The following is a 22,171-nucleotide window of genomic DNA, read 5'->3' on the forward strand; positions in this document are numbered from 1 at the left end:
AGAACATGTTAAAAAGCATATTTGTTGCAGTGAACGTGCAGCGTGTCTTCAATGAAAAATTAAAGGTCAAACAAAAGCCTGACGGGCAGTTTCCCTCCGAGTCTTCTTCAAGATAACTGACATGTTTCGCAGTTTACGGCGAACACTCATGCAGAAGTTTCCGGAGGACAATGTTTGTTGTGTTTAGTTCAGCAGCTCATGCACAAACTGAGTCCACTCAAGCATCTGCCGTCCGTTCCCCAAAGTCTACTGGCTGTGTTTGTTACAAATACCAGATAGACCCCTGACATCAGTCTCAAAGCTTTATTTAAAGGGACAGGACAGATTTTTTTAAAGTGGGGTTGTATGAGGAACTTGTCCAGAGTCACTGTGTCACATACAGGACAACAGTGATACTCAACTTAAGGCCTGCGGGCCAAATCTGGCCCCTGAAGGATTCTGTTCTATGAAAATAGGGCCAGTGGTCCTAAAATCCAAAAAATGTCTTTCAATCCTAGAAACGTGTATGGGGCCGCTGTGACTGGCCCCTGGCCTCCTGTCATTTTTCAAAGTGGCCCCTGTCAGAGCAGGCTGAGTGTCCCCTCAGTGGACATCTGCTGTGTGACACACTGACTGTGTGTAAATACGTCATAAAACTCAACGTTAAAAAGTCCAAACTGTCCCTTTAAGGAGCAGTTAGTGTGGACAAGTGTCCTCTCAGTGACTGTCCCCCTGCTCAGGCTGTTCCTGGCTGTTAGCAGTCACTGACTGGCGGTCACTGACTGGCGGTCACTGACTGGCGGTTATTGATTGGCGGTCATTGATTGGCGGTTATTGACTGGCGGTTATTGACTGGCAGTTACTGACTGACGGTTATTGATTGGCGGTTACTGACTGGCGGTTATTGATTGGCGGTCATTGATTGGCGGTCATTGACTGGCGGTTATTGATTGGCGGTTACTGACTGGCGGTTATTGATTGGCGGTTACTGACTGGCGGTTATTGATTGGCGGTTACTGACTGGCGGTTATTGATTGGCGGTTATTGATTGGCGGTTATTGACGCTGCCCATGCTGTCGGGTGGAGTCTCTACCTGCTTGCACCTGTCCTCCAGGTTGCCCTCTCCGGGCAGAGAGGCCACGGTGGCGGCTCGGCCTGAGAAATCCTCCCCTGCCCAGTTATGAAGGGTCTGGGGGTGTGGTGGACCAGAAATGGCGATTGGAAAAAAAAATGAAATCAAAAAAATGAAACCAAATAATAAAGATAATAAATAATAATAACGATAATAAAGAAACAATAAAATCTAAAAGATAAAATAAAGCTGTGAGAGAAGGTGGAGGCGGAGATGCAGACTTGATGCCGCCCCGCTCTCGTACCTTGCGGACGTCGGAGCTCTTGGGCTCGGTGGTCCAGGTGATGATGCGTGAGACGGCGAGGCGCGTCTCGCTGGAGTTGACGAAGTCGGCCGGGTCCATCTGACGGGCGAGCGCCTCGATGTAGCGCAGGATGGCCACCTTCACCTTCAGGTTGGGCGTCTGCGTCTGATCCACGATGAAGCGCATCAGGATGTTGAACTGCTGCTCGTACGGGAACGACTCTCTGCAGAGAAACGGGAAAACAACCGCATGCAGAGCCGGTGAGGCAGGGAGCAATTTTGAAGAAAATTAAATATATTCTCTATTGAGGTTGATAGCTGCCGATATTGAAAAGTTAATACATGACTCAATAAATAAATTAATAATAAAAAATAATTGTACCAAAATAATATTTAAAAAATGTAGGCATTGATTATATGATAAAATATGTTTTATTTTGCTTTTTTAATTTTTTTTTGCAATATTTACCTTCAATTAATGCCACTTCTTGATTAGGTTTATAATTAATTTTCCATTTTATTTATTTGGTTATTGTTATTAATACTCAAATGTATTTATTTAATTTTAAGTGATTTATATAGATTTCAATACACTTATTTTTTAAATGTTTTTGTATTTTAAATATTGTTTTTAAGGTTTATTTAATAACAATAACAATAATGTATTATTATTATTATTTTTTTATTTTTTATTTTTTGTTTTTAAAAGATGCAAAGACTTAAGCCTGGCAGCCCACCTGGTGGCGCCCAGGGCCCTCTGGACTTTGGCCTGGACGGAGCCCAGCAGGTCAGCGCCCATCTTCTTCAGCAGCTGAGTGAGCAGCACAAAGAGCCAGTCCTGCAGGTCGCCCCTGTGCAGCGTGATGAAGTCCACCAGAGTCTCCAGGAACATGCTGAACACCTGAGGGATGAGGAGGAGGAGGAGGAGGAGGGGGGGGAGGAGGAGGAGGAGGAGGAGGAGGAGGAGGAGGAGGAGAGGTTTGTGTTCCAGAGTTTGCTTATCAGGAGTAAACACACAGGACAGCAGACTGAGCTGAGTCAGGTGAGTCAACACTTACTCTCTGGTGTTTGTTAGAGTCCACAGCAGCGAGGAGGAGGAGGAGGAGGAGGAGGAAGAGGAGGAGGCATGCAACAAAGAAACACTCTGTTAGTTTGTCCTGCAGTTAGTTCAGACACGTGAGCAGTGAGTATGACTCTGTTTAACGTCCCAGACTGGACGCTGCTGCAGCCTGTGTGTGTGTGTGTGTGTGTGTGTGTGTGTGTGTGTGTGTGTGTGTGTGTGTGTGTGTGTGTGTGTGTGTGTGTGTGTGTGTGTGTGTGTGTCTCACCTTGCTGTGAGGGTCTGCAAACATCCTGGTGAAGATCTCACACAGCCTCTTCAGCTCCACGCGACTGAAAGAAAACACACAGGACATTTTATTATTTCCTGTCGGTTTGGAGACAAACTGCAGATCAGCTACATTCAGTGGATTTTAGGACGTTTTCTATGATTTTAGGACATCAGGGTCTTAGCTCGAACGTCTGTCTGAGGTGTGGGGGATCCTTCACTGGCTCTGTTTTTGACAAACCAGCTCTATTCTGATGCCTTTTTATGCACTCTGACACCTTATGGAGACTAAAAACAATCAAAAACTATAAAAACAATTCCCGGCATCATCACTTTATTTTTAGTGGGAAATAGAAGACGGTATTTCTAGGCCGTAAATGTCCTCAAACCCGAAAAAAGATGCTGATTTAGCTTTGGATAAAAACATGAAACAATTACCCGCCAACATCTCTTACAGCGCGCCGTTCAAAGCAGGCTAGAACCGGTTCCCACCCACCTGAGCATCCTCTGGCTCTTGAGCAGGTTCTGGAGTCCCAGCAGCCCCTCCTTCCTCTCCGACCAGTTGGCGCTGGCGCAGTGGTTCAGCACCTCGGCCACGTCCTCCATCTGACGCAGGTAGTGCGGCGCCATGCCGCCGTTGCGTGAGCTGTATGAGCGCTCCGAGCAGGCGCTGGAGGCGTCGCTGTTGGCGTCGTCGTCAGAGTACATCCCCGGAGACTCGAAGCGCCGCCTCACCGGCCGCCGCTGAAAGGGAGAAGAATGACGGCGAGGTTGACAGACAGCACGCTCTCTGTTAACAGTCACGCCTTCACAAGTTAAATCTACCATGCAGCTACGGACGGAGCCATGCAGGTGTCTGAGGAGGACAGATGGACCAAGTTATTTCATGCCGTTTGTTTCTTCGCCTCACGGCGCAGACATGATGTGACGGGAACTTAGAGAGGAACTTTTCTGCTCGTTTTCATGCTTCAGTGTTCAGAAAGTAAACGTCAGAGTTTAATGTTGTGCATGCAGTGACAGGAAGCTTCAGCTCTGTGCAGGCGACGTGTCTGTACCTTACTCCTCGAGTCTCCTAACAGCTGAAATGATCAAAATCCAGGAGGAAAGAGGAGAGAGAAAATTACTGCGGGGTCATATCTGTATTCTGCAGTTTATTGTCGACAAATCTCAAGTTTAGAACCAAAACAACAACGCGTCGTCCGTCTCTTAAAACCGACCGACTTTGACATCATTTCCTCATTGAGTCCAAGTGGACGTTTGTGCCGAATTTGAAAAAAATCCCTTACGGCCTTCTTGAAACAACGCGTTCAAGAATAAGATAGACGCGAGGTCACAGTGACCTTTGACCACCAAAATCTAATCATTTCAACTTTAACTCGCAGTGGACATTTGTGCCAAAATTTGAAGAAACTCCATCAAGGTGCTCAACTTTTAGTAGGGGATTAATTCTCATTTGGGGCTCTACCGAGTGTTTTGTCAGTTGGACGCTGTACGAGGGATTAAATCTAAATAAATTACAGTGTGTGTTCACGGTGATAAAAGACTCGTGTGGCTCATCGTGTGATTTTAATGGAGCTTTTTACCACAAATGAAGAAGCTGTTGAACTGAATTGAAATAGTTTGAATTCATTAGCGCACAAGATGACAAAAACGGCAGATAAAAACAAACAGAGAGAAATGACTCTAAACCCGAAGGGCTTTTGAAAAAAAAACTCCCCTCAAGAATTCACAGTCTATTCAGATACTTAACATGACAATATAACAACCCACATTATTTAAAATAATCATAAACATCAGCAAAGCTAACACATGAACTACAGCACAGGCTGTAATACTCACTGCCGGTTTGAGTCTAAACATGAGATTTGCTGATCGGAAAAACACAATATCAACGCTCGTATGCTGTAACAACTTTAGGCCACTTTAAAGACCACTTTTACGCATTTTAAGTCCCTGGAGAGCTGTTTTATTTCATCCTTCTTTTTATCGAATACACGCTCTTCCACAGTGAAATGTTAGTATATAGCTTTATCACTTGTTCTCACCAGCGCGTCAGCGACGGCGGCCTCCACGTCGGTGCCCGTGTTGAGGATCCTCATGGCGTTGACGGAGGCCGAGATGCGAGCTTGATGGGACAGCCGGTCTGGAAGAGGAGACACGTCAGAGCGTGTTACCGCCATGAATATGAGATACAGTCGGTTTGGTGACTTAAGATGGAATTAAAAATAATAAATAAATAGAGACGACCACAACTGACTCCTCACGTTTGAACAGAAAATGTCAGATGAATGAAATAAAATCATACTGAGGAGTGTGTTGGTCCAGAACCAGTTTAACCATGTTAGATGGATTTTCTTCGTAGTTTAGGTTGAGTTTTCTATCACTGAGCTTTTACAGCATTATTCAGAAAATGCAGAAAATTATTTTGGGACAGTTTCTTGTGTTGTCAGTCACAGCTGAAATGCTGTATTAGTAAAAGATAAAACTACCTTAACATCTGACCCAACCCAAAGCAAATCCCAAAAAAAGCTGCAACAAATATTTTGGTAGAGCCGGCTGCACAATCATTACCAGAGATGCACCGACTGCACCGACCGGCTGGTCACTGTCAATAAAACCAAACCATCAAATTCAGCCAATTTCAGCCATGGCAGACCGATCGGTGCATCTCTTCTCTTTAACCGAGACAAAAAAAAAGAAAAAAAAAGAAAAGCAAAACATATCATGACAGTACAAGAGAGAGGTCTGCTTAATCAAAAAGCCCCCAATAACACAAATATATCACATTAAATAGAAATGATGATGAAGAAGCTGCAAAATAAAAGTTTTAAAGTCCTGCGTTATTTCTCCGCTCTAAGGCTTCGTCCATGCAGGGAGAGGCTTCACTCAGTCAGCCACATAACTGAGTTTGGACTTTTTCAAATGTTTTAAATATTTTATCTGGCTGACTGCGTCGAGCCGCTCCGCTGGTCACCTGAGTAGCACTCTGCAGAGGACAGGGCGCTGGTTGAACGGGAGTGACGTCGAGTCGCTGCGGGAGGACGTAAAGTTAGAGGAGACCAGGAGAGAGCACGACTACAGACACACACACCGACACACACCTGCTGTTAAATCTGCACACCGGTTTAAAATTATTTTCCACAGCAAAACAAATGCACATTAGAGCTGAACTTCATGTTTAATCTTAACTTGAAAATTTAGCTGCTACAATAAAAAATGACTCCACAAAAAATCAAATGTACACATGAATAAGTGTATTAATGCGTAAATAAATTGGTGAAAAGTGTGTATTAACAGTATTTACCTTTGTATTATTTCCTGTTATTCAACTTCCTTTATAAATTGATCTTTTTATGTATTTATACACCATTTCTAATGTTATGTATTTATTTTTCCACTTTATAGTGAAAAGTAATTAAATATATTTTTTAAATGTTTTTCTTTTGAAGAAAAATTAAAAACATTATGTCCATATGTATATGCCACAATTTAACCATTCATTTGTGCCTACATTTTATTTTTATAGTTTTTTTGGTACATTTAAAGGCATGTTATTTTATTTTCGCATCTTTGGTCTTCCATACTAAAGATATTTTTATGGCCTTAAATCCTAAAAAAAAAAAAAAACTTTATTAAGACTTTTTAGATATTTTTTTGCATTTAATGCTAAAAATCTAACTTTTAAAGACATTTTATGGTCCTTAATCATGGAAATCTAACTTTATCAAGACTTTGAGACAGTTTATGACCTTAAATCTTGAAACTCTAACTTAACTAAGACTTTTCAAGACATTTTATTTGCCTTTAATGCCGGACATCTAACTTAACTAACACTTGAGAGATTTCACGACCTTAAATCATGAAAATCTAACTATCAAGACTTTTCAAGACATTTAATGGCCTTAAATTCTGAAATCTAATTTAACTTAAACATTTTAAGACATTTTATGGCCTTAAATGTTGAAAATCTAACTTAACTGAGACCTTTTAAGACATTTTATGGCCTTAAATCTTGAATATCTAACTTAACTGAGACCTTTTAAGACATTTTATGGCCTTAAATCTTGAATATCTAACTTAACTGAGACCTTTTAAGACATTTTATGGCCTTAGATTCTGAACATCAATCTTTATTAAGGCTTTTTAAGAAATTTTATGACCATACATTTTGACAATCTAACTGAACTAAGACTTTTTAAGACGTTTTATGACCTTGAATCTTGAAAGTCTGACGTAACTAAAACTTTACAGGTCCACATGACCCCTGGAGAGGAGTAGTTGAGTAGAAGACAGAGGAAGCTGGATTTTTTATAACCGGATCATGCAAAGAACCAGGCGGACAGTGATGGAGGCAGACGGATGTGCAGAGTAAGAGGAGAGATTTCATGAAGCTGTCCGACACAAAGCTAACAGACTCTAAAGGAGCTCTTCCTGTGAGGCGTTTCCTGCTCTCCTGTCTGAGGTTTTTGCTGTGGAGGTTTTCGGGGGTTTCAGTACTCACCCAGGGGGGAGAAACCCCTGGCGGGGCTGGTGTCGCGGCTGCTCTCGCGACTGGTTTCGCGGCTGCAGCCCTGACTCATGCTGGGCCGAGGGATCCGGCTCCGGGCTGAAGGAGCGCGGCAGGGAGACAGAGCGACAGAGACGGAGAGACAGAGGGACAGACAGAGAGACAGACAGCAGCGCAGAGGGGAGAGTTTAGCTTGTAGCACATCCAGCCAGACAGAGACACACCTGAAGCTGTGCAGAGAGAGTTAGTCAGCAGGAGGGGAGAGTGACCTGAGGGAGGCGGCAGGTTCAGTTAGGATGAGGAGACGCGTCAGGAGTGTTGGTGTCTCGCGGGGCCAGACTGCAAAACAACCGACCTTTAAACTCACTTTTTAGGTGTTTGATCCAGAGATCTCTTTAACCTGCAACTCTCAGCTTTACAGGGTCCTTCAATGATGTTCAGCACTGTTTTAACCTTTTTTTCTTTTCGTTTTTTTCAGGAAAATGGAAATTTCAGACCTTTGGGATGGGTGATTTTCACAATAAAAGTTGTGTCGGGGGGTAACAGGTGGATCTCGATGGAAAACCTCAGAAATATAAATCAAGTTAAGATGCAGCAACACTTCGGTTAATACGTAATTTCTAATTGTGAAATCAGTTATTTTTAATGCATTTCATGACCTCTGCTCAGTTTTAAAAACAAAAAGGTAAAAAAAGAAAATAAATCAAGAAGGAATCTTCAAAAAAGAAGTTAACAAAAACAGGACATCAACAAAAAGAGGAAAAGAAAAGAACAAGAAGAAAATGTCAAAAAGATTAGGAAATAACCAAATAGAAAAATGGGGAAAAAACAAAAAGGTGCCCACAAAAAAGTTTACAAAAAGACAACAACAAAAAAGAGAAAAAAGAGGAGAAAACTAAAAAGAAAAACAACAAAAAAAGCAGAAAAAAAACAAAATTTCAAAAATAAACAACAAAAGAGAGAGAAACTTTAAGAAAGAAGGAAAATAACAAAAAATAACAAAAAAGAAAGAAAAAACTAAGTTAGAAAAAAGAAAGGACAAAAAAAAACAAAACAGAAGAAAATAACAAAAAAGAAGGAAAAAAAAGAAAAAGAGGAAAACAAGCCTGCAGCTGAAGATTATTCAGACGACTGATGGTTGCTCGATGGTCAATTTTAACAGACCGCACGGACCACCGAGCGCTGCAGAGTTATGATTTTATTACAAATATTTTTTCCGGCGCTGTGGCTGAGCTCCGTTCTTACCCGAGCCCGATCTGGTGGGGCTGGTCTCTCGGCTGCAGCCCTGGCTGCGATGACCTCGGGGTCGGCTTTTGTCGCTCAGGTTGGAGGAGGCGCTGTTGGCGGCGGCGGCGGCTGCGGCGGTGCCCATGGTCGGCCTCGGGATCCGGCCGTAGTTCGAGCTCAGCAGTCGGCCGGGGGAACCTGACCTGCTGCCGGCTGAAACGCAGACCGAAGTAACTTCATGATCATCCAGTCACAAACATCTCAGTTTTTACATCTTTTGTTTTTTTTGTTTTTTGAGATTTTTTATGCAGATCCCGTCACTTTAAAAAGATGTATGGAACACATTTACTTTAAAAAATAATAATTTATTGTATTTCTTATTTTTATATCAATGCTTCCTGCACAAAAAAACACACAAAGAAGAAAACAATAAGAAAGAGAAAAAACAACAAAAAAGAAAACAAAAACAGGCAAGAAAAAAACGAAAGGAAGGGTTAAAAAAAGAAGTTAACAAAACAGACAAAATAAAAAAGGAGACAAAAAGAAAAATGCAACAAAATAAGAAAATATCCAAAATAGAGCAACAAAAAAAGGAAATGAACAAGAAGAAAACAAAAAAGAGAGAAAAACCAAGAAGTAATTTAAGTGAAGATAAACCAAACGAAAAAGAAAAAAAGACAATAAGAAAACCACGAAGACAGAAGTTAACAAACAAGAAGACAATAAAAGAGATAAAAAAAAGAAGGAAAAAGAGGAGAAAACAAAAACAAAACAGAAAAATAAAAAAACAGGATGGAAACCACAAAGAAATAAGTAAGGAAACAAGAAGTCAAAAAGAAAAGTGGAAAAAAACGTAGAAAAAAGAGAACAAACAGAAAGAAAGAAAAACAAAACCAAAGAAAACAACAAAGGAGAAAAACAGCAAAAAAAAAAAAGTCAAAACATCAAAAAAGGAGAATAAAGAAGAAAAAGCTGCTCACGCTGAGACTGAGAGACGACTTTCCCTCGACTTCTCCCCCGGCTGTCCGTCACGGACGGAGCGTTTCCTGCGCTCGTCCTCCGGGTTCGGACTCGACCTAAAAGACGCAGAAAACAAACAGAAAACTTAAAAGTCTCATCGAAGCTGAAACACATTTTAAAGGTGACGACTGACGCTGGAGGTCGCAAACTTTCTGTCATGCAGAAACAGAGAGAATCGAAAACAGAGGGAAACGAGACTGCAGAGACAAACAGGTCAAAGAGACAGATGGAGGACACATTTAATATAAAAAACTCAGAAAAACTAAACTACAAAAAACTTTTTTTAACTCTTTGAAACCTGGATAAACATCACTTTTCTTGTGCTGCGTTTAGACACACTTTAGTTTTCAAACCTTTGAACCCTGAGCAAACAGTTTGATTTCTTTTGCACAAAAATGGAGAAAAAAGGCAAAAAATGTCCCACAAATTGCAAGATTCAGTAGATTTAATCAGATTAGATTAATTAGATTTTTATTTTTAAAAATGCTAGGAAAAAATGTCTAGAAAAAAAGAAAAATTCAGGGGAAATGGGGAAAAATGTCTTGACAGAACAAATGTTCGGAAAATAATGTGTCAGGAGAAAAAGAACAAAATTAAGAAAAAAATGTGTAGGGAAAAAAGAAAAATATTCGGAAAATGTCTTGGGAAAATTAAGAAAAAGTAAGTGAAAATGTCTACTGAGAAAAAAAGGAAAGGAAAAGCCGGGAAAATTGCCTCGGAAGAAAAAAAAAATCAAGAGAAAAAGGTATCAGAAAAGAAAATAAATAAATATTTTTTTCCATGTCAGTATTTTATTTTTTTTTTTACTTTTTTTTGTTCCTTTTTGTATTATTTCTTTTTTCCTTTATTTTAGGGTAATTTGTGTAATTTTTTAGTTTCTTGTTAAGTTTTGGGCTGTATTTTTCTTTTTAAGTTGTTTTTTGCCTATTCCCTTTGTTTTTTTCATTTATTTTCAAACCAATCCTATTTTCTTAAACGCAGAAGTGTGGACTAATTCTTTTCTTAATTTCTAAAGTTTTAACTCATAAAACTAGAAAGTCAATAAATGACACAAGAAATTTTGTGTTTCTATGCTGAGGAACGTTAAACCTGCAAACGTAATAAACTACAGACGTCATACAAATCTGCAGCTTTTAATGCAGTAACATGATAGCAGTCACCACCTGCAAATGTACAGAAAAGACATCTATGGACATCATTTAAATGTCTTTTGTGGACATCCTTTAGACGTCTTTTGTGGACATCCTTTAGACGTCTTTTGTGGACATCCTTTAGACGTCTTTTGTGCACATGTTTGTACTGGTGCCTGCTGTGATGTTTCTGGGAAATGTATGAAGTTTTTGGGATTATTACATTAAAAGCTGCCGGTGTGTGTTACACGTGTGCTTCGTTACGTTAGCGGGTGTTACAGGAACATCCTCTAAAGGCGGCTTTGAAACTTCCAGAAGAGAAAGATTGTTTGCAGCTGTAACTCGTTGATTTTGGATGAGACGGATATTGGCCTCCCCACACTCTCGTCTCTGTGTTTCAGCGATATTGTGACAGACTGATGGCAGTGTGGCGACACCGTGCAGTCCATGCAGCCACGGCTCAGCAGACGATTACAGGACTGATGGAGGTCAAACACACACAGGAGGAGAGGGGGAGCAGCGAGGAGGAGCAGCGAGGAGGAGCAGCGAGGAGGAGCGACGTCCTCCTGCCCAGCTTACCGTCTGCGCTAACAGACCACGAGCCGTCTGACGGGAGCAGCCCAGGAGAGACACAACAGGGGTCAAAGGTTAAGCTTTAGATGCGCTGGGATGCAGCAAACTACAGAATGAGAGCGTCGTCTGACTGGAAACAAAGATGTCATGAATTTTAAAGAACTTGCTTGTGAATTTCATGAGATCTGCAGGAATTCTTTCAGCTCGTCTCGAGCTTGTCTGAGTGTTTTTTTAACATGACTGAATTATGTCCGGAGAATTCTGCAGAGAAAACGGTGTGATTTTAACTCTGGGCAGATGTATGAACGAGTACAACAGCGTCGGGACTTTGTTTCTGTCCGTGTTTTTCTCATTTTAAGCCTCATTTTCCCGCATTTACTCTGCAAACGCCAGACGTCGATGTCTAAAATGCTCGCGGTCAGTCTTACCCAGTGAGGCGTAGGATCCAGGGGGGAGCGCCGACGCCGAGCTGAAGGGCGACGCCGTCGACATGGCAGAGGGCACGGCGGGCATCCTCGTGCGGGCGGTGGCAGTGGCGGCCGCGTTGACGTCCACGTCGCTGCGAGAGCGCTGCAGGGAGCCCGGAGAGGAGGCTGCAGAGGGCGTCCTGCTGTGGGCCGCTTTGGCTGCAGGAAGCCCAAATACGAGCCGGCGTTAGAGTCGGAGGTTTTAACGATGTGTTTAGATGTTGAGAATAAATTAAAGAACAAAGTGACTCACGTCTCGCTGACCCGCCTCCAAAAGTGTTTTTTACAGACAGCGGTCGACTGTGGACACAGAAAAAAACAGAAAAATACAAGTTCACTACATCTGTTTGAGAAACAGGGAGAAAAAACGAGGACAGATGAACTAAAAAAGATATGGGAGGCAGAATAAGAATAAAAAGCTTATTGCTCATCTTTGTCACTCGCAGAATAATCTGACAAAAACATCGAAGCAGCTCTCAGAGAATTAATGAACACAGAGTGAAAACTCCTGAAACATTATTTTACGATGACGTGTCGTGTGTGGAAAGTAACATAAGTACATTTACTTAAGTGCTCTGCTTAACTACAAATTTGCAGTACTTGTATTTAACTTGAGTATTACCATTTTATGTAACTTTATGCTTCATGCTCCAATATCTAAGAGGTAAATCTTGTACTTTTACTGCACTATATGTAATTGATAGTTACTTTTCATATTAAGGCTGCATAATAATTCAAGTTACTGGATTTTCATGAAATTTAAGACATAATCATCAAAATTAATTATCGTGACAATCAATTAATTACTTAATTCATTAATTAATATTTTGATTTACATGTAATGAAAATGTACCTTGTGTGAATTAAATTACAAAGAAGTTTTTTAAGAAGAAAATGTTTTCACAGTGTTCATTTTGTTTTTAGCTGCAACTGTATTAGCAAATGCATCTGAATGAAACTCCGCTCCGTTAATGATTAACTGGATGGATGAGAGAGGCAGTGGCGGCGGCGTCTCACTTGAGGCTCTCCTGGGAGGACGAGGAGGAGCGGTCGGAGGCCGGCAGCGACATCAGGCTGTCTCCGCTCCTCAGGTGAGCCTGCAGAGCTTTCTGATAGGACGACTCCAGGCCCTGGAACAGATGCTCCGCCTCCCGCCTGAAGTGACCGTGGAAGCTCCAGTAACACCTGCGACGGTGAGCCGGAGGGCCCGAAAAACAACCACATCTTAAATATCTGCTTCTCTTGTCCATAGTTTCCAGTCTTTCATGTTTCCTCCGGCTGCAGCAACTAAATAAACGTACAGTGACGGATTCGTCATTTCATCAGGAGTAAAAGAGCGTGACTCACTTTCTGGCCACAGAGCGAGCCTCGGCGTCCGCATCGTGGATCCCTTTCTTTATAGTCTCCGTTAAAACTGTCCCGTGTCTACGGAGGGAGACAAAAAGAAAAAAAGGAAGAAAACTCAGTTTACAACACCTGCAGAAAAATAAGCAACAAAAAATGTTCAGGAATAAAAAATAGGACATGACTTGAAAAAGTGCAAAATAAAAGAATAAATATAAATAAATAATGAATATATTTTACTGTAACCTAATATGAATTTCACCTATTAGTATTTATATTTACTTAGAGTTACATCTCTTTTTACATTAATACATCTTTGATTACTACTTTTATTATCTTAAAAAACCTTTACTTTTAAATTTGATTTTTATTATCACTATTACTAACCACCTCTTTATCTCTCTATATAAGGTATTTACCTTTGATTATTGTCTGGAAATTATTATTTCTATTAATTAAATGTATGTATTTATTTGAATGCATTTATGTCTGTAGTTATTTATTTATTTATTTATTATTTAATGATTTTTTTTAGCTTTTTTACTAATATTTCTATTTTTATTCCATTTTTAAATTATTCATTTATTTATTAAATGTATATCTCCATTAATAGAGATATTTACCTGTGTATATTTACTGAACTTGAAAGAAAAGAAAATGTATACATAAGTACTGTGACAGTAAAAATACTTTTTTCAGGACATTAATTTGACAAATTTATGCAATCAGCTGTAAACATACAAAAACAGACACACGCACGCACGCATGCACACACACACACACACACACGCACGCACGCACGCACGCACACACACACACACACACACACACACACACCCCGTCTCTCATTATTTCTTTGCAGTTTCTTTTTTTTAATATTTTTTTTTAAATAAAGGAGTCTGATTTGTATTTGGGCCAAAGTAACTGACACACACACACACACACACACACACACACACACACACACACAGAGTGACTGAGTGATCGATGAGCAGCAGAGAGCTCCCCTGGTTTTGGGGGAGGGTCAGCTCGGGTTTCTCCCGGGTGGCGGCGGCGGCAGGAAGCAGCCAGCCAGAAACACAATGAGGCTTTTGGAGGCAGACAGAGATCCCCCTGGCATCGCCATGGAAACCACCGAGACAGACCTCGACCTGACCAGTGTCACGTTTCCCGAAGAGACAAGAGCGTAGCGCTTTCACGAGTCAGTATTTCAAATCTTTAAATTACTGTTGAAAAACCTGCTCCCTCACAGCCGATAGAGATTTATTATTACAGACTGAGAATAAATCTTCATCTTCATCACCGTGACCGTTCGACACCGTGACCTTTGCTCACCTCTCCAGAGAGCTCGTCTGCCACTCCTGCAGCAGCAGGTCCAAGAACTCGAAGCAGCGCCTGAACACAAAGAAAAAAGCACAAAAAATTAAATAATAAAACATAATCATAATACATTTTATTTATAGAGCGTTTTTTCACAATACTCAAAAACGCTCAACAGAGACAAAACAAAGCTAATTTAAGTCAGTAAAACATATAAAATAATAATTTAAAATTATTATTGTTATTATTTTAAATAGATTAATTTTGGTGGGTCAAAAATATTAATACATAAATAAAATGCAAAAAATACTTCATTCAATTAAATAATGTAGTGTAAATTAAATGAAAGAAATTAAAACAGACAAATGAATAAACTAAAAATAAATAATACAATAAAAAGAACAAATAATAACATTGTTTTAAAACATTTATAAAATGTTTAAAAAACTAATTGAAAATGCAACAAACAAATACAAACACAGACACACATATAAAATAAAATAAAATAAAATAAAATAAAATAAAATAAAATAAAACAAAACAAAACAAACTATCTCTCACCTCCTGACAGCCACAGATTTGGAGGTACAGTTGCTGGTGATGATGGGGATGAGGCGCGGGTAGTGCGTGTGCTGCAAAACAAAAGACACAGCAGTGAATAAATCTTCCTCACAGCTCCGGCAGTATCCGACGCGGTCTCAGTTACGCTGCCACGTACTCTGAGGATGAGGCGGATGGCGGCCATGCCGGAGGTGGCCATGACTTTGGCACTGTTGGGGACCAGGTTGAGGAGGATCGGCATGATGGCCTCCGCGGCGTGGTCGAAGCGGCTGCCGAGCACCGACGACAGGTGGCTGGAGACAGCGGAGCAGACAGGTAAAAAAACAGTTTACGATGAAAGTGTTTTTATTTAAGGCGAGGGTCGCAGTCTCACCCCAGAGTGATGCAGGCCTCTCTCACCACCTGAGAGCGCAGGTCCTTCGCCGACAGCTTGAACGCCGCCTCCATGAGCCGCAGCTGCTGCGGAAAACCGTCGAACTCCGCGGCGCCGGCCAGCAGCAGCGAGCGCACCTTCTTCAGCTGCACGAGACGAGGAGAGGAAACAGATCAACGACAAGACGTTTTCACCTCACCGATGGTCAGAGTGAGACGACGGACAGAGACGCCTTACGGCCGCCACTCGCAGCTCCCAGTCCCGCTTATCGTCCGACAGCACGTCCCGGATCTTCGTCATGGCCTCCTCCACCTCCCTGTTGGAGTAGATCTGGTGGAGAGCGGGACAGACACGAGGACGGAGGACAGGAAGGCAAAATTCACACCAATGGCAAAAACACTATGAGCAGTACTTCAGACTCTTGAGGAGGACTTGAGGCGGTTTGTTTCTCCGTTTAAAGGGGAGGAAAACGACGACGGAGTTTGAGGGCCACATTAAGGAAAAAATAAAAACTGAAACTTTGAGTTTAAAGTCATAGTTTTACAAGAAAAAAGTCGTAATTTTACCAGAAAAAAGTCATAATTTTATGAGAATAAAGTCGTAATTTTACCTGAACATTACATTACGGAAATAAACATACTAACTACGAAATATGCAGTTTATTAATTTAGAAATAAGCAGACAATAAAAATCTGAATACAAAACAACTCATAATCTAATTCTCTTTGATGTGCTTAAAAATGGAAATGGGAAATTAAAATAGATATGGAAAGCTTGAATTTGATATTTATTTGTCTTTAAAACGGTTAAAGCAAAAACAAGTCTCCGTACCTGCACTGTGGGGACGTCCTCAAAGGCCTGGATGAAGTCCTCCTCGTCCACAGCTCCGGCACCAGAGCCGTCCCTCCCTGCAGACGGTGAATATTTATAAAATAAATACAAGTTCATTTGTAGACAAACTTAGTCTGGACTCTTTATTATTATTCCAGTCATACAAATATAACATTATACAAACATTTTTTAAAAAAAAATAAAGTGAAAAAAGACTGAAAAAATAAAATTAAAAAAATAAAAAATATGACAAGAAAAAAATGACAAGAAAATCTGGATAGAATATAACAAATTATAAAACAGTAAATACAAAAATTATTATTTTATACAAAAAAACATAAATAAAAGAAATTGATGAAAAAACAAATAAAATATAAATTATTTAAAAAACACAAAAATTATATTATACAATAAATACATAATGATTAAAAAAAATGAATCACTAATAAATTACTTTAAAATGATTTTGTACAAAGAAATAAATGAAGTAAAAAACAAAGAAAAAATGTGACAAATATATAATTAAATAAATAATAAATGCAAATATTATATAATGAAAAATAATAAATAAAAAATGGATAGAAAAAAGAAAAATAAATGCATTGGTTCATAAAAAAAATAAAGTGTTGTACAAAAAAATAGAGTTAGAAAAATGATACAAAAAAATGAATAATGAATAAAAAAAATAAAAATATTTTATAACAAAAAAAAGCTTTTAAAAAATGCCTTAATGTGCAGATTAGTTAGCGACACATCAGACAGCGTCGACTCTGACCTGCAGACTTGGAGCTGGAGGCGGAGGCGGAGGCGGGGCGTCGGAATGAACCCATGCTCACCGCCTTCTTTCCGGACAGCGAGGCTCCTTTGGACGAGGACGAGGAGCGGCCGCCGTCCCCTGAGTCATCATCCTCAAAGTTTTTGTCTGGAGGAGGAGGAAGAGCAGAGAGGAGAGAGACTTAACAACGAGACTCCAGTCAACGCCACCGCAGAGCATCTCAACCACGCCGAGCACGCAGGCGGACTCTGACATTTTTAACTCGTAGCCGACGTTCAGATGATGCAGAGGACATAACTGGCATTCCTGCATCAGCAACATAACGAGCTCACAATGGCGAGGAGGTCACAGACACAACGCCCCGACAACAACACAACAATGAGCCCGGTGTTCCCAGTGAGGAGCCCAGAGTCACCACAGGACAACAAAACCTGAGCTGTGACTCTGACCGTAGATTTTAGGGGTTTTTCTTGTAAAATCATTACTTTATTCTCATAAAATTACAACTATTTTTTTGGAAGAAAGTTCAGTGAAATTTGAATAACAAGTGAATAAATAAAAACAGCTTTCTGAGGTTCTACAAAATAAAAGTCCCCGTCATGCTGACACTTTCTTTGCACTTTTTAATTAATTTATTTTGTCGGTGATCATTAAAATAAAACACCGACACAGATGATGTACAAAATGCCAGATATGGACGTTATCTGCCAGGCCGATTATCTGTCGACCCGTCATATTCATATTATATTAAGAGTGTGAACATGTTTAATGTTGTTCTGTTGCTCTGTAAATAAAAACAACAACAACAACAACAACAGCAGCAAAGAGGAGCAGCGCTGTGGAAACGTCTCCTGTGGCAGACCATCGAGCGCCACATGAGCACGAGGCAGCAATCAATCCTCGTTCATTATTCAAAGTTTGCACACACACACACACACACACACACACACACACACACACACACACACACAGCACGGCTCTCAGCCAACACATCAGTCACGTGCCATCAGGTTGCAGTGTTTTTTACTCCTTGCAGGATCAAAGAACGGTGAAACACCTCTCAATACAAGGTGACTCTGTGTGTGTGTGTGTGTGTGTGTGTGAGAGAGAGAGAGAGAGAGAGAGACCCGAGGTTCAACACACTAACATCAACACAACACAACAGCAGGAAAAAAAACAGCACTTAAGCTCCAGAGGAAATCCCTTTTGAAGCTCCATGATGTGTATTTAACCCTTTGATTTCCGGGGCAACGTCACTTCTCTTGCGCTGCTTTTCAGACGCCTTTTACACCGCAAATGTTTTAAGAAAAATGTTTTAGTGTTTTACTGGAACACAAGATCGGGCCCCCCGTTGTGTCAGATGGATAATTTTGTGTTATATCACCCACAAATGTGCTAAATTCTCTGAATCTGGATGTCTTTGTGGGTCCGTGAACGCAGTGCAAACTCGTTTTAGGATATTTCAGGAGTTTGAGTTGTGAATGAGTGATCAGTTGATCCGTCCAAAGCTGATCAGATCAGATCGATGGACAGGGAGCTGTTTGTAAGTGAAAGCAAACTTTTAGACCCTGCAGAAGGGATGGTTAAGTTTCACCGTTCTGCTGCTCCGTTTGTGACAACAGTATGCTCTGCTGTGCGAATAACAGCACACTAAAAATATTTTAGTATTGCTAGAAAATCTAATTGTGACAGCAACCCTGCATTTATTAGGCAAAATACTCTATAAAAACTAAAGTATGTTTGTTGTTTTAAAATGTTTGTTTTGTTGAAGATGAAGTGTTAGAGCTGTTCTTTTTTGTGTGTGTTAACTGCGTGTCTACTGTTTTAATTTACTGTTTTAATTTCTTGCACTTTTTTTTAAGTCATTTCCTTTTTAAATTGTTATTTTTACTTTTCTTTTCTTTCTATTTTTCTTGCAACTTTTAAATCCTTTTTTGTGTGCATTTTTTAGGGTTATTTCTTGTTAATTTGCTAATTTCCTTCTTCCCTTGTGGAAACAAGCAAAACATACGAGACAATGTCTGTTTTTTGCGAAGCGCTGAGACAGAAGTAAACACAAATCAGCTGATTCAGAAAAGACCACAAAATCTAACGACTCGGTTGAACCTCCACAGCTCCGGTTTGCATACATTAATTTCTCATGTGTCTCCCGCAAACACATCTGTGCGCAAATCAGCACGTAAACAAGTCGACGGCACGACATCAAACTCTAACAGCAGTCTGACAGCGTGCTGCTCCTCCGGCGTCATGACCTTAACTCCGCTCACAGACACACAACATCCCCTCCTGCAACAAATCTCCCCGCTGTGTTTACATTCGAGACGCCGCATTCCTCCTGGATTTACAGCCATCGCCACACACCGGGCGTCCCCGTCCCCGTCCTCCTCCTCCTCCTCCTCCTCCTCCTCCTCCTCCTCCTGCATTCATCACTGTTTCTCTCTCTGTACCGACAACAGCAGCTTACAGGAGCAGATCCGCCTGCAGACCAGTTTCCTCAGCATGCCGGCACACAGACGGACGCACAGACGGATGGACAAATGGACAGTGGGGCGATCCTCTGTGCTCCTCACATCTCTGTCCTCACAGGGAGCAGAGGGGAGGAAGCTGGCCTCCTCCTCCTCTTCTGTCTGACAGCATGTGCTTCTCTTCCTCTGCGTCTCCGTCCTCTGTGTGAGGACCAGGATGGAGGAAGTGATGGAGGAGGGAGGGGTCGTTCAGGGGACGAACCCCGGCGCTCGCTCTGGAGGCAGAGCCAGGGGGAGGAGTCAGAGATGAGAGACAGCGGTGGTGTCATGATGACACAGGAGGGAGGGAGGAGGAGGCTGCTCCTCCGTCAGCCGGCGAGTTTTTATCACAGCAAGGTGACCAGGAAGGATTTTATCTGCACACGTTTGGTTTTATTTTGAAAGGGTTAAATGTGTTACAATAATTACAATAATTTCAGGTTGAATCATTTTAACCCTTTGGAACCTGGATTGACTTTGGTTTTCTTGTGCTGCTTTTAGATGCCTTTCACAAGCTTTTTCACCGTTTGAAGACTGAGAAAATTGCTGCGATTTCTTTCAAAAATAAAATAAAAATGGCAACTTGGCAAGGAATGTCCCACGCACTGCAAGAAATCAGTCAAAAGTCATTAAAAAAAAGGCCTGATTTTTAAATTTTTTTTAAGAACACAGAAATGGGAAAGTTGTACAGAAAACTATATTCATTATGATTTTACTTATATGTTTCAGAAAAAAAAAAATTTCATTTTTTTCTTTAACATATACAATTATAATAACTATGAATATCGTTTTATGTACTTTTTCTCATTTCTTATCTTACAAGAAAATTACTTAATAATAAGCACAAAAAAAGAGACTAAAACATAAACGAGTACAAAAAAAAGAAAATAAACCCGCAGCGACATCACTTTCTTGTGTTGCTTTCAGACGCATTTTACGAGTATTAAAGTCTTTGAACCCTGAGATAATTGGTTCAATTTCTTTCCAAAACATCGCTAAAAAGGCAATTAGCAATTTGGCAAGAAACATCCCAGAAACTGTAAGACATTAGTTAATGTAGTTTTTTTTTTAATTACAGAGAATGATATTTACATTCATTATTATTATATATTTAAAATTCTTCTTGTAGAATTATTATATTGCCTAAGCAATTGATGTAATTTCCCCCCTTTTAATTTTTTAACTTTCTTTGATTTTCTTTTTGCTTTGCTTTTTTTTCTTTAATTTTTTCTTGTACTTTTTGCTCCTGAATGTGGTGCATGAGTGAAAATCACCACCTGAGAGATTGTGTGGGAACTATGTGAGAAAGAGGATAATCTGAGCCCCTCCTCTGGACTCCAGGTCACCAGTTTTCCTCCTGGCAGCGCCTCAAAGTCTCAGCGAGCTCAGAGCCTGATGGAGTCCGACAGCTGATCTCCACGATGTAAATTCAGAAAATGATCGGGGGGGGGTGAGGCGGTCAGAGGAGCGATGTGAGGAGAGGAAGAGGCTCCGGAGCATGGGAGAGCAGCTCAGAGTCTCAGCAGGTAGAGACTTTAAATCTCCTTTGATTTCTCTTTGACTCTCATGCTACAGGTGGTTTTTCATCATTTTTTACAGTCTCACTGAATCCTGATGCAGCGGCGGCTCAAAGGTGAGCGTTCACCTGTGCACACGAGCCTTTTCACGGCTGAATGAACGAAGAGGGAAACACCCCGCACGTTTTGTCCCGATCATCACAGCCAGCAGAACAACAGAGCGAGCGACGTTCCCACAGAAGCAGCCGGCTCCATTCACAACTTTCCCACCACATTCAGACTCATCCAAACCCAGAACGAGTCTGCAGAGAGCGAGAGATCGTCGGTATACTCAGTGTACTGTCTTCAGACAGAAGTATAACTGCATCCAAATGAGTACTTTTATGAACAAACAATACGTTGATCTGTTGTTTTTCAGAGTCAAATTGGACATCAGAGTGTTTAGTGCTTTAAATCCAGAAAAATAGACTTGATTTCTTTCAAAAACATGAAAAGAAGGCAACTTAACAAGGAGCGACCCAAAAAGTAGTAAGAAATTAGTGAGAAGTTAGAAGAATATTACAATAATAATAAGCAAAAATGAAAAAAAAAGAAGAAAAAGACCCAGATAAGAAGTGCTAAAAAATAAAAAATAAATAATATTAATAATTTAAAAAGGTATTCTACTCTTTCTGTAACCTAAATATTAATAAAGCAAATATAATTATATAGTTTTGTGGATGTTTTCCCTTGTTTCCTGAGAATTTTCTAATAATTCAAAATGCAGTTCTAACAGAGATCTCCAAAAAAGTTGTTGACACTAAATCCCAGCATGCATTTCTCAGTGGGGGTTGTTACAGGTCTGTGTCTCAAATAAAACACCAAACGGGATCAACCTAAAAAATTGCTGCAACAACTTATGAGCAATAAATGATTGTAACTGCTATCTTTTAATCATAAAGGTGTGAGCCCTTAAACAGTCGAACTTTACAAGTTTTAATAGGTGTGAAATGGCTATTCAAAGTCCGTTCTTTAGCCATCTGAGGTCCGGTGAGGAGTGACCGACACACAGCTTTGTAAAGCACGCACGGAGACATCGGCTGCATTACCTCAGGCTGAATTCATCACCGAGCTCCGGTTGACATTTCCAGTGAAATAAAACGAATTCAAACATAACAATTAAACGGAGACCTATCAGCGCTTTCATGACCAGAGAAACCAGGTGAAGCGCACACGTCACACAGACATCAGGTTACTCAGGTAATTCAAGATTTAAAATGAAGGCATAAAAAATACACTTAATTAAGTGTCTGAAGTAACCAAGTTAGTGATGCTAAATAAAGTTATTCAACTCAAATATTC

At 40.5% G+C, this 22,171-nt stretch overlaps 1 protein-coding gene across 19 annotated transcripts in view; it reads right to left on the reverse strand.

The window, feature by feature from the left end:
* Window positions 1-22,171, reverse strand: part of LOC121964510 (CLIP-associating protein 1-A-like) — a 50,560-nt gene that overhangs the window by 13,230 nt on the left and 15,159 nt on the right. For 6 of the 19 annotated variants that reach the window (XM_088074690.1, XM_088074679.1, XM_088074673.1 and 3 more), the window contains 23 exons: window positions 16,810-16,956; window positions 16,035-16,111; window positions 15,441-15,533; window positions 15,204-15,349; window positions 14,988-15,123; window positions 14,831-14,901; window positions 14,285-14,344; window positions 12,953-13,030; window positions 12,623-12,790; window positions 11,859-11,905; window positions 11,567-11,764; window positions 11,145-11,171; window positions 9,396-9,491; window positions 8,434-8,628; window positions 7,183-7,287; window positions 5,656-5,712; window positions 4,727-4,824; window positions 3,737-3,760; window positions 3,178-3,425; window positions 2,683-2,746; window positions 2,092-2,255; window positions 1,356-1,578; window positions 1,073-1,168 (listed from right to left, as the gene is read on the reverse strand). In XM_088074690.1, the coding sequence (XP_087930816.1) occupies window positions 1,073-1,168; window positions 1,356-1,578; window positions 2,092-2,255; window positions 2,683-2,746; window positions 3,178-3,425; window positions 3,737-3,760; window positions 4,727-4,824; window positions 5,656-5,712; window positions 7,183-7,287; window positions 8,434-8,628; window positions 9,396-9,491; window positions 11,145-11,171; window positions 11,567-11,764; window positions 11,859-11,905; window positions 12,623-12,790; window positions 12,953-13,030; window positions 14,285-14,344; window positions 14,831-14,901; window positions 14,988-15,123; window positions 15,204-15,349; window positions 15,441-15,533; window positions 16,035-16,111; window positions 16,810-16,956 (2,618 nt within the window). Of the gene's footprint in view, window positions 1-1,072; window positions 1,169-1,355; window positions 1,579-2,091; window positions 2,256-2,682; window positions 2,747-3,177; window positions 3,426-3,736; window positions 3,761-4,726; window positions 4,825-5,655; window positions 5,713-7,182; window positions 7,288-8,433; window positions 8,629-9,395; window positions 9,492-11,144; window positions 11,172-11,566; window positions 11,765-11,858; window positions 11,906-12,622; window positions 12,791-12,952; window positions 13,031-14,284; window positions 14,345-14,830; window positions 14,902-14,987; window positions 15,124-15,203; window positions 15,350-15,440; window positions 15,534-16,034; window positions 16,112-16,809; window positions 16,957-19,273; window positions 19,924-22,171 lie in introns of those variants that run through there. The other 13 variants (XM_088074684.1, XM_088074683.1, XM_088074688.1 and 10 more) reach the window with 12 other exon arrangements.

The sequence above is a fragment of the Plectropomus leopardus genome, chromosome 24, assembly GCF_026936395.1.
Source record: "Plectropomus leopardus strain MGB_pleo_1.0 chromosome 24, ASM2693639v1, whole genome shotgun sequence".
NCBI lineage: Eukaryota > Metazoa > Chordata > Actinopteri > Perciformes > Serranidae > Plectropomus > Plectropomus leopardus.